The sequence below is a fragment of the Monodon monoceros genome, unplaced genomic scaffold (assembly GCF_005190385.1).
Source record: "Monodon monoceros isolate NGI ecotype Baffin Bay Population unplaced genomic scaffold, NGI_Narwhal_1 Super_Scaffold_4, whole genome shotgun sequence".
Taxonomy (NCBI): Eukaryota; Metazoa; Chordata; class Mammalia; order Artiodactyla; family Monodontidae; genus Monodon; species Monodon monoceros.
This window is the reverse complement of record NW_021703781.1, coordinates 69,890,847-69,902,575: the sequence shown is the minus strand read 5'-3', so window position 1 is coordinate 69,902,575 and position 11,729 is coordinate 69,890,847. Positions and strand designations below refer to the sequence as shown.

The 11,729-nt window shown below is 39.0% G+C and overlaps 1 protein-coding gene across 5 annotated transcripts in view; it reads left to right on the top strand.

The window, feature by feature from the left end:
* FAM204A (family with sequence similarity 204 member A) overlaps nt 1–11,729 on the top strand; it is a 31,678-nt gene that overhangs the window by 10,749 nt on the left and 9,200 nt on the right. For 4 of the 5 annotated variants that reach the window (XR_003790524.1, XM_029200908.1, XM_029200910.1 and 1 more), the window contains exon 6: nt 6,843–6,932. Coding sequence is in view for 4 of the 5 variants with exons in the window: in XM_029200908.1 (XP_029056741.1) it covers nt 6,843–6,932 (90 nt within the window). In the remaining variant the exon portion in view is untranslated. Of the gene's footprint in view, nt 1–6,842; nt 6,933–8,651; nt 8,722–11,729 lie in introns of all 5 variants that reach the window. The other variant, XM_029200911.1, reaches the window with a different exon arrangement.

Genomic DNA, 11,729 nt, shown 5'->3' with positions numbered 1-11,729 from the left:
TTCCTTCCTTCCTTCCTTCCTTCCTTCCTTCCTTCCTTCCTTCTCTCTCTCTCTCTCTCTCTCCTTCCTTCCTCCCTCCCTCCTTTCCTTCCTTCCTTCCTTCCTTCCTTCTCTCTCTCTCTCTCCTCTGTCTCTCTCTCTCTTTCTTTCTTTCTTTCTCCACTGCCAAGCCAAAACTGTTGCTCAACCAAGGATGTGTATTTACAACACTGCTGTCACCTGCTTCCCTGACAGTGCAGAGAGACTTATATTTTTAAAATGTAATCTTCCTAATATCCAAAGCTGTTTTAAAGTGTTCTTTGTATTAAATACAGCTATAATTGTGTTAATGGTAGCAGTTCCGGCACTTCAATAATTCTGTAATCATAACAATTGTTTTGTGTCTATGTGGGAATTTCTTTAGAATAAATTTTACTCAATTTCATTATAAATGTCTCAAGTATTCTTTAGTTGAATCAGTTTGATTAGTCAGCAGTCATTTTTGAAAGTAGTTTTATGTATACTTAATGGATACTTTTTGGCAAGAAAAACCAGAGGTACTTTTAAAAATTTTGAGAGTAACTGCACAATGTCTTTGATAATTTTTAGTTGTTTATGAGAGGAAGCTGCTATTGTATAGTACGGCTTTTTTCAAACTTATTTTTTTAGCAGAATACTCTTTCTTACTAGAATCTTACACGGAGCGCCAATACAAAGATCACAGGCTGGTTGCCTTGAGTGGGTGGGTGTTGGGTGGGTAGGGTGGATGGTGGGGTGTAGAGGTACCATGTTGTTCCCCTGGGATCAGGTACAAACCATTCTCTCGTCATCCTTATGTGATCCCCGTCGGGTGGGTAGTATGGCCAGTATATTCTCACAATACAGATGAAGAAACTGAAGCCTAGCATGATTTGTCTAAGAAAACAGAGCAGGTTGAAAAGTAAAATAGTCCCAAATCTAGATTGTTCTGAAGTAACAGTCCAACTTAGTTTTTTACTTACCTGAGTCAAATAATTTAGGTAGGCGTGATTTTTATGTAAAAGTAGTAGCACTTAATTCTTAGTTCTTTTTTTTCTTCCTCCTTTATGGAGAGATTACCTAATTTTTTCCCCTAGGTATTTAGGTCTAATCATAGAACAACAAACTTGAGTGGACACTTCATTTGTATTAAGGTTTGAAAATTGAATATGTTATCTGAAGAAATATTTAACAGCAAAATTTCTCTAGAAATATATTGTTACAGTTTGACTTAAAGAGCTTTAATCGGTATGTTAAAAGAGATTTTACTACACACATATGGATGGTTAGTCCTTAATGTTAAACCTAATACCCATAAATTTCTTAGATGTTTATAGTACTGCCTTGACGTCTGCAACAAAACTGTTAATAAGAGCTTACTTATTGCCTCATGGGAACCTGTCAGATACTGGCCTTAGATGATTTTCCACCTGGGGCCAAATTGCCATCCCTAAGTTTGTCTGTACTGAGGCATATCTGAAGCTAAATTTCGATTCCTGCCAGAAGGCCTCTTAGGAGCATGCTGAGGACCTGCAGAGTATCAGCAGTGCTTCTGTGCCCCCTGCCACTCCTGTGGTATGAAAGATGCCCTAGATAATTCCAATAAAGGTTACTCTGGGGTCCAACTTAAGACTTTTAGAAAGCTTTAATACTCAAATCTTATTTCATGAGACTACTTACTGACTCAAAGTTGAAATCTTGGGTCTTATACTTGGGTCTGAGCCCTTGACAAACTATAATGAGGTCTGTAGTAATATAGAGCTGAACCTTCTTTTTGTTTTAATGGTATCCTGATAGATATAATGTAAATAGCTTATTTATTGAATGACTTCTATGATCTAAAAACTTTGCTAGGTATTTTACTTTTTTTTTTTTTTAACCTTTACCATAACTTTGCAAAGAATGTGGCATTATTCTCATTTTACAGGTGAGATAACTGCAACCTTATAGAGGTTTAGGGACAAAACCCAGAGTTTCTTGGCCAGTAAGTAGAGGAGCTATAATTTGAACCCAGGTCTGACCTCAGCAACCATGTTCTTTGTAAACTATTACTAACTTTTAGTCTTAAGGTGATGGAAATGTTTTACCTCCGGTTTTTTTTTTGTTTGTTTTAACAGCATTTTGAAAATGTTTGGAATGTTAGTATCTTCTTATAGAAGCAGAGAGTTTGGGTGTGCCTATGGAACCAGAAATTTTTCAGAGCCAAAAAGAACTATTATATTTTACTTAAATAAATTGCTAAAAAAAAAGAAAGAAAGAAAAAAGAAAAGGGAGGAAAAAAAGAAACAGTCATGTGTAGCGAAACTTTGTTGAAATAAAAAAAAAAAACTTTTAAAAGAGCTAAAATCAAAGTTGACCATGTAAGTGGAATTCTCGGATTTTATTTCTAGGAGAGAATTTTGGTCATCCAAGCTGATTCTCTCATTTTCTTTAAAGAAACGGAGCCTTATGAGTTAAGTACCTCCTTTACCTGGCGCTGTGACTGTGTCCTCTGACTCCTGGTCCAGCACTCTTTCCACTATATTAGATGCTGCTTGGAATGGGCTGGGGGAATGGGAGTTAGTTGATGGTGGAGAGAGAGATTTGTAATTTTAGCTAATTTATTTTTAAGTGAAAATTATACGTATAGGCCCAGCAGTTCATATAAGTTTCCAGAAAAGGGGAATGTTCTTGTTTTCCACTTTGTGACATTAACTGTAAGCTGTGGCTCTGTGGCAACCAAAGGGAGTTAAGTTAGCCAGTTGCTGCAGCGAAATGCCTCACTAAATAAGCAGACTGCTGGTTTAGTTCCTGGGCATTGGTAGTAAAAAGAGATCTGCATTATCCTAGGGCCTGGAGTAAAGGTGTACAGCACCCAGGTCCTAAATAATCTCAGGAAGCCTAAATAATTAGAGGGAAACAAGCAGACCTATTATGTGGAATAAGCAGGACAGGCTGGAGAATGGATGCTGTTAGGTTGCTGAGTTGAAAGTGCTGGAGAGAGATGTGGCGTGCAGGCACGGCAGCAAGCAGGGAGCGGTTAGGTACTGGGCATCGGGGAGGGTGCTGTGGGGTCAGCGGGTGTATAGGCATGAGGGAACCTGCAGAGATAGAGAAGGTTAACATTCGACATGAGACTTACAAGGGTGGTTAAGATTTTTCAAAGAGAAACACATCCAGAGGCACAGGGAGTATGAAGAGACTGGTAAATGTGGCCAGAGCATAGGAAGTACAGCCTTGCCCAAGATGGGGCTGAGAAAGCATTTGGGGACCCTGTTGTGAAGGGATTTGGGTGCTCTTCAAAACGAGGAAAGAAGTGATAGTGTTTGGAGCTGGGTAATGACATGGGATCTGCTTTAGGAAAACAGAAGACTAGTTTGACGAGGGTTGAAACCTTACAAACAAGAGGTGATGAGGCCCTGAGGAAGCGCAGAAGGGAGACATGAGAAACACTACAAAAACAGAGTGAAAATAAGAGCCAGGGATCGGAGGCGTTGAATATAACGGAGGATTCTCTCCGGGGTGACTAGGGGTCACCCCTGAAGGAGAGTCGGGGCAGGAATTGATGAGCTTGCTTTTCCACATGATAAACATGGAAGACCCTGCCTCTGCAAGGCCTTCAACATGAAGATGACTAGCAAGCAGCTGGAGACACAGGTCTTAGTACAGGGGAGAGGTCAGGTGTTTTGAATTATTTAGAGATACAAAGCAGCTTATAAGAAATAATTGAAGGCCTAGGATCGAGTATAATACTGAGGAGAGGGAAGAGTAAGAAGAAAAGGGGGCCAATCACAGAACCTTGAGGACTGCTATAATTAGGGGACAACAGGAGGAGATAAGGGGCATCAGAGGAGAGTTAAGATAGACATTTGGGGAGATAGTTTTAAGAATGAGGGATGTAGTTGACATAAGAGATGATGGGAGGACAAATGGTATCATTTATGACTGTAGAGGGAGCAGTTTCAGAGGAATGATGAGGACAGAAGGAATAGAGAAGAATGGGAGATGACACGGGACGACTGATATACTGCTTTCGAGAGAGATGAAGTACCGACATGAGAAGAAATCATTTTGAGGGAGGTGAGCTGTGTCATCTCATCCAGCCCCTGGTCCAGATTGGGGAGGACAAGCTTATTTATAGGATGAGAGAAAGATGGAGAAAAGAGAGAGAGAGGAGAAAATTTAAAGAGAAGGGCTCTGGATAACATGTAAGCAGGTGGAATTATGATGAGCACAGGAGGTGGGTAAGTCTTGGGAAGAGAGATGATTCTTTCTTGGAGGCAATAAGGATGGAAGAACAGAGTAAGTGAGAAGCGGGTGAGAGGAAGATTATAGAAAGTACATACGTACCCTTGGTTATCCTCTTCCCTCTCTCCCACCACCTCAGCCTCTCATGAAGTAGGGGTAGAGTTATAATCTGCTGAAAAGGAAGGAGGTAGGGTTGAGGGTATTTGAAAAAATGAAAAAGACATGCAACAACTTCTTAAAGGAGTGTGGGAACTTCCAAGGGCAGAACTGAGAGCCCACCCAGCTGAGTTTGATAAAGAGCATTTAGTAAAGCCAGTGAATTGAGTCATTTGATTTTCTCTGACTTTGCTGGGACACCTAGATGTTAAAGTAGTGGAAACAAGTGGTTGGGAACAACCAAAACAAGATGTGATGTTGGAGAAAGTTGCTTAGTTGCCTAAGGTATTGCTTAGGTCAGTGGTTCTCAAACTTTAGCCTGGTTAGAATCAATGAATTTCTGGGCCCCAACCCCAGAGTTTCTGATTCAAATTTGCATTTTTAACAAGGTCTCAAGTAGTGCTAATGCTGCTGGTCCAGGCTCAGACTTTGAGAACTTTTGGCCTAGAGTCTAGTTTGGAAAGGTTAATCATGGGTTGCAGACCAGAGAGGCAGGATAGGAGACTCCAGGAAGGGGCTGAAGGACTGTGAGAATAAATATGATGGTGACAGAGTATGGGGTTCCAAATGAAGACAAGGCCGGTTCACTGGCTCCGAGGACTTGGGGTAAGTGGAAGGACAGAATCTTGTGTTTAGAGAGAATCCTAGATTGTAAAGCTCTTACATGGCCTAGAGCAAGCGTATTCAAAGTATTGGGCTTCCAGGAAATAAAGAACTTGTGCCTGAGTGTAACTCAGTGTACTACTTCCTTCTTTGAGAAAGTCTTGTTGTCCCCATCCCATACCCTTCCTCCCCTGAAAAAGGTCAGCTAGACAAACCTGTGCGTAGTCATGTAATTGATTTGCACACTGGCACAAGCTCAGTTCCTAGACTGGCATCACTCGCAGACCTGACCTGATACACAGACCACACTTGGAGAATCCCTGGCCTTGAGTATAGATTCTGGGGTGGGGTATTATTTAGCAGGCACTGAAAATGAAGGATGTTGGAAGAGTGAGTCCAGGACGTTGTTTGGACTATCAGGAGAAGAATTCTGCAGAAATACAAAAAAGAGAAATTTCTGGAGACTGGTGGATGATCACAGGACCAGAATGGGAAAAGGACAGTAGAGCAGCACGGCCTGGGCTCTGAGGCTCTGAGAGGCTGTGGAATGCCAGTCTCAGGCTCCAGTCGGGAGCAAGTAAAAGAAGCCTAATCATCCTCCAGGCCCTTGGGTTGTCGCATGAGGGATCGTGAGGAGGAACAGTCTTCACTTCAGCGTAGACATCAGTGACGACCTTGCTGGTCTTTGTTTCCAAAAATCGTTTTAGGCAGATTTTGTGTGGGTATTTTTAAAATCTTGTTTCAATACAGGCTACATGGGAGCAAAGTTTCTCTTAGTTGACTGGTATAATCAAGCAGTATACTGCTGGAAGAGACATGCCCTGGACTTCTTTTATTAGGTCAGGGAGGGAGAAGTCCATTAACTGAAAATGTGGAAGATACACTAGATAAGCCATCGTTGGGATAAAATTTTCTTCTAAGAAGCATATATTAGACTATTTTTAAAAAGTTATATTTTCTTTAGTAACTATTTCCATAAGCTAAAACTCAGTTATTTAACTCTAAGAAGCATCTTTCCATAAAGTATGATGTATCCTACACAGCCTGTTTGGTGATCCCATGAGAATTTTCATTGTGATTTCCTGAAGTATCTTCAACTAGTAAATAACATTTCCATAGGAAAGTACAATCATTCTTATATATAACTTTCTTCCCATGTTTAATATCCAACTTAGTACCCATCCCATCGTCAGAGACTAGGAGGGGCTGTTGAATGAAAGTCTCAAGTTACAGGAATAGGCCATAGTGAAAAGAGGCAGAGGAAAATGGTGGTTTAGAATACAGGCTCTGGGCAAACCTAGATTCATGTGATGGTGGCTTTAACATTTGCAGACGCTGTGACCTTGGCCAAATTAGTGAGTCTAAGTTTCTGTTTCTCCATGTTCAAAACAGACGCTGTGACCTTGGCCAAATTAGTGAGTCTAAGCTTCTGTTTCTCCATGTTCAAAACAGGATAACGGTATAATTTCATTGAGTTGTTATGTGGATTAAATGAGCTTTCTTATAGTACTAAGCACAGGGTGTACCACATAATAAGCATGCCATAATTTCTAACTTATTATCATTAGCATTATATTGTTATTAAGGGAAAGCGTAGTCCTTAGGGTCACAGAAGTTTGGATTTGCATCTCCTTTTTCTTAGTTCAAGAAATGATCTGACCTTGGCTAAGTTATTTAATACCTCTGAACCACCTTCTCATCAGTAAATGGGAGTGGTACCAACTACCGTATACGATCATTGTGAAAATTAAGTAGTCTAAATATGTAATGTGTTTGGTGTGGTCCTGTGACGTCGTCTTTACTAGCAAATGTTTGCCTTTCTTTCTTGCCTCTAACTTTTAGGTTTCTTTTCTTTCTAGTCGGGCCTTGAAAAGAGCATAGACCAGGCTGTGGAAGAGTGGAACATTGAGAAGGCTGAGGAGCTCAGCAATCAGCTAGCTACTCGAGAGGTGAGTCAGCCCAACTTATGACACTCTTCTGTGCTTCCAGATCTTCTAAAATGAGCGTATGTTCTTTCTGTGATCATGAGTAAGTTCAGTATTCAAATATTTGACCTAAGATTTTCCTTTCTGTCCGTTTTCTTCCCTCTTAAATCCACCTTTTATTTCGAAATGCTGGGTTTTATTTTTGTCTTTAATGTTATTAAATTATTCTGATCTAAATCTTGTGCTGGAAATAATCCATGATTAATATTCAACCCCTAGATTTCATCTAGTTCAGAGAGCTTTTTGCCAGTTATGATTAAAAGGCTAGCTTTCTTTTTCCATTTGCATCTTTAACTCAGTTTAACTCTCCCTGAGGGCAGCCGTGTGTTCTAATGTCACATCTCTCAACATGTTCCTAACCCTTGCTCCCCAGAATGCTTTCTTACTGCATATTCTAAGTAGTTGCCTCAACCCTAAAGAATTTTCAGCCTTTTTTTTAAAACCTATAGTCTATAGTATAAAACTAGTAGGTTTATTGAATATTCTTTTTCCAAGTACCAAGGCATCAGAAGGTTCTCACTTGCACCCTCTGGGAGGAATATTCCTCCAATTAGGAATGACTGCCAGGTATCGCTAGGTAAAGTCACACATAAAGAGCTCATAATTGGCATATGTTTTTTTGTCGTTGTTTTGTAAATCTTTTTTGTCCTAGTTTCTAGGAAGAAAGCTCTATCAAAGCTTTCTTTTTTAATATATCCCTACCTTTGCCTCATTCTTAAACTATAACTACTCCATGGTGTTTAATTACATAGAGGACATCATCGGTCACCTGTGTAAACTCTTGGCACATGCACTGATCTTTCTTATTCACATTTTTGTGAACATTTTTTCTAAACTAAGACTAGTGGTGAAATTACTATTTCAGTAAATTCTTCTGTGGAAACACCATTCCACTCTTACATCTGCTGATGTCAAAACATCTACCATTGGTGGCTGTATGTTGGCTTGTTTGTTTTCTCTTTTTGGTTGCTGGCCACAAGTATCTTTTGGGATTTATACTTTCATGTAGGGGAGAAAACCAGTTCAGAAGCAAGGCTTAGGGATTCACAGGTTGTCTTTTTTTTCCCCCTAAGCCTTAAAGTCAGTTGTCACATTAGATATTGATACTTCCATTTATAATGTTTATGTATATGTATGTGCATTTATTAATGGCTAATCTAAAGAAAATTAGTAAGCTGTGAGCTTGAGTTTGGGACCTAGGTAAGAAGCAGCATAAATGGCAGTTATGTGGCCTTTCAAAAACGTGAGATTTTAAAAAAGGGTTTTTTTTTTTTTTTTTGGTAAGATTCATTCATCCCTCCTAGCCTATGATATTCTTGTGCTTTCAGTTTGAAAATTGCTCTTTTCATCTTTAAAATAACCATATTTTGATTTCATTGATTATAGCATTCATTGAGTATAATAGCATTTTATTATTCTCTTTCCAAGTAGAAAGATTCAGGTATTACATTTGAATGCAGTGAATTTGATGGTGTGTTGAATGGTACCACAAACTCAGTAGGATTTCAGTGTTAGCTGTTAGTCATTGTAGTGGCTTCTTCAGTCACTAAGTTTCCTCAGATCTTTGCCTTGCTAAAGGAAGAAAGAGTAATGCCAGTCCTGGTCTATAACGTTAGAATGTGGGCTGCCCGTGATCCATCCATGGCTGGCTATTTTTCTTTTTGTCTTCTTTCTGTTTTTTAGCACCCATACCAGAGGCCAGGGGAATTCAGAGAGAAGCATTTACTTTACTGCAGCACTGTGTTCCTTTTAGGTAAAGTTAGTAATGCTAAAATTTTAAGAGTTGAACACTTTGATTTTTTTTTTAAAATCTTTTATCTTGAAATAATTTCAAACTTTGAGAAAGTTGCAAAATTTGCAAAATGTTAACAGTTAACATTTGCTTTACCATTCTTTCTAATTTATGTACCTTATTTAGATTTATCAAATATGTCACTGATTTCCTTTATAGCAAAAGAAAATTTTCTTTTTTCTGGTCATGTCTTTTTAGTCTTCTTTAATCTGGAATGTTTCCTCAGTCTGTCTTTGTTTCTCAGGACCTTAGTATTTTTGGAGAGTAGGGGCCACTTATGTTGTAGGATGCCCCTCAGTTTTTGTTTGTCTGATGCTTCCTCATGATTAGATTCAGGTTATGCATTTTTTGGCAGGAAGATCACAGAAATGATACTGCGTCCTTCTCAGTGCAAGATATCAGGAGGCATGTGATATCTATTTGTCCAATTTATTGCTTATGTTCCTTTGATTATTTGGGTAAGGTGGTGTCTCCAGGTTTCCCCTCTATAACGTTACTGTTCTTCCCTATATAATTATGAGTATCGTATGGAGAGGTGGGAGATGATTTGAGACTGTAAATATGCTTTTCCTCACTGTTCTTTACTTGCTAGTTTTAGTATTCACTGCTGATTGTTTTCCTGCTCAAGACAATTATTGTTACAGTAAGATCTTGAAAACATTATTTGATTGTACTTTTCATCTTTACCTGGCAAATCAGATCTAAAATGTGCCTTCAGTGAGATACCGGATTCTAGAATCTTTTATGTATCTATACTAAATCTCTCAGTAACCTGGTCAATTGGGAATTGGATACAGTTTCCCTAAGTGATGCGCTGGGAGGGCTGGGGTTGCAGTGGCCTTGTGTCCACCAGGGTTGCATGTTCACTCCCTCCTTGTCTGCCTTATCAGTGGCCACGCGTGAGCTCTCCTTTCCCTGCCGCGGGAAGCTGCTTGTCAGAGGGAACAGAAGTAGTGCCTCCGAGGCCTCAGAAATCTGTGTTTCCTTTGAGAATATTAAGTTTCTGTGTTTTGTTTTGTCAGACTGCTATTTTATGGGAATTGCATAATACTGGCCAGGTATTTTCCATTTTAAGAGTTATTTCCTGTCACACTTCATAACATATGAATGAGATTGCTTTAGGAATTTATACTATTTTTAGCACTTGTAAGGATAGTAAACATTTTCCCGAAGTGTTATTTTTACTTCCATACAAGTATAATGCTTTGTTCTAGTAAAAGAAATTTATATAGTGTGGGGTTAAAGAATTCTGATTAAAAGGAAAAACAATAATTTGGGCCCTATTCTTTTACTTGTATAAGTGGAAAAACATCTGGAAAGTTTTTGCTGGTCAGACACAGACATTGGAGAGATACTGATGCCGTGTTAATTAAACACCCGCGAAGAATACCTAAAGTAATCAAGATGGAATTCTTGAATGAATAGTTTAGTTTGAGGTTTAGTTTCTCATGTTTATCTCCTTGGTGCGAATCACTGTGGATATGAAAGATGGGATTTTGCAAAGTAAGTAATTGTGAGTTTGGGGCAGAAACCCTTTATGAATTAAATGTATATGTGCATGGTAGGTGTCCTTTTGGAAATCAGGTATATGGGTTTTTAATCAGTACCGTTTTCTTTTTTTAAGAAGCAGTGACTGGGACTTGCTGATAAAGCCTTTGCTCAGAGGCACAGACCCCAGAGTTCTTAAAGCCTTTTCCAACCATAATAAGTGAAACTAATTTTCGATGTTTAACATTTATAAGCCTGTGAAACCAATAGGGCGGCATCAGTGTTGAGAAAAATGAAGCCAAAAGAAGAGCCATGTCTGAGAATGGGCCTTGAAAACAGTTCCTCAAAACAGGGCAAAACAAAACAGAACAAACTGGCATGCCAGAACAAAGCTGTCAGTGCACTAGCATTATGACACAGCAAGCACATATTTTTCCAGAATCATATTCCCTTAAATTAATTATGACGTTAAAGATGTATTTAATCTGGTTTGGGGGATGGCTTAAGTTCACATGTTGGAAACCTAGATTGTGCTATCAAGTTTGGTTTTGCCGTGTAGTAATGTGGTCGCTTTGGGACTGTCCCTCCTGTTGATTAAATCCTTCTTTGTTGTTAACAATCTTGGAGGAGAGCTAAAGTGGAAAAGTCCTGTTGATTAAATCCTTCTTTGTTGTTAACAATCTTGGAGGAGAGCTAAAGTGGAAAAGTACACTTGGGTTTGTGTCATACTGATGAAACTGTTCTAATTTGAAAACAAAAGTTCTTTTTTTAAACAATACTATTTATATATATATATCATACGTGTACATTCACACACGCACATGTACACAGGTGTTTGAGCACATTTGTAGCTTGTTAACCTCAGGCCTGAATTGGAAGGACATTCCATTCATTGATAGTGATCCTCGAAAATGCCATCCTTTGGTACTTGCCTTTTCTGGCACACCATCTTTGTTACAATCCAGATCATACCAATTTGTAGAAACCAGGAGAAACAAGTCTCTCAAAATTAAGTGCTAAAGCCTAGATTTAATAAAGTAAGCTGCACTTCAGCTGAATCTCCCATTTTGGAAAGAGAATTTTTCTCTAGGCGTCTTCGTGGTAGCCTGCTGTAGATAAAAACCAGCGTGGTTTGGCAGCAGTGAGTTTCTCCCATCGAATGAGTCACACCTACGTTAGCTACATCTATTGCTTTCAATTATAGCTGTACAACGTCAGGGCAGAAATGAGCGGGGAAGGGAGGTGGCCTGTGAATTTGGTTTGCGCTTTGTATACCTCATGCCCTTAAAGGTTGCCTTTTCTGTAAGTGACTCAAATAGGATGGCCTTCGGCAGCACCAGCTAAACTTAATTCCTTGAAAACATCAGTACATACTTCATGTTGTAATGTTATAACCATTTCGTATAACTTAGAGTAGTCATTAAAAAAATAATTTGCAAGGTTTTAATATTCACATCTGAGATATTTTGGTTATAATCTGC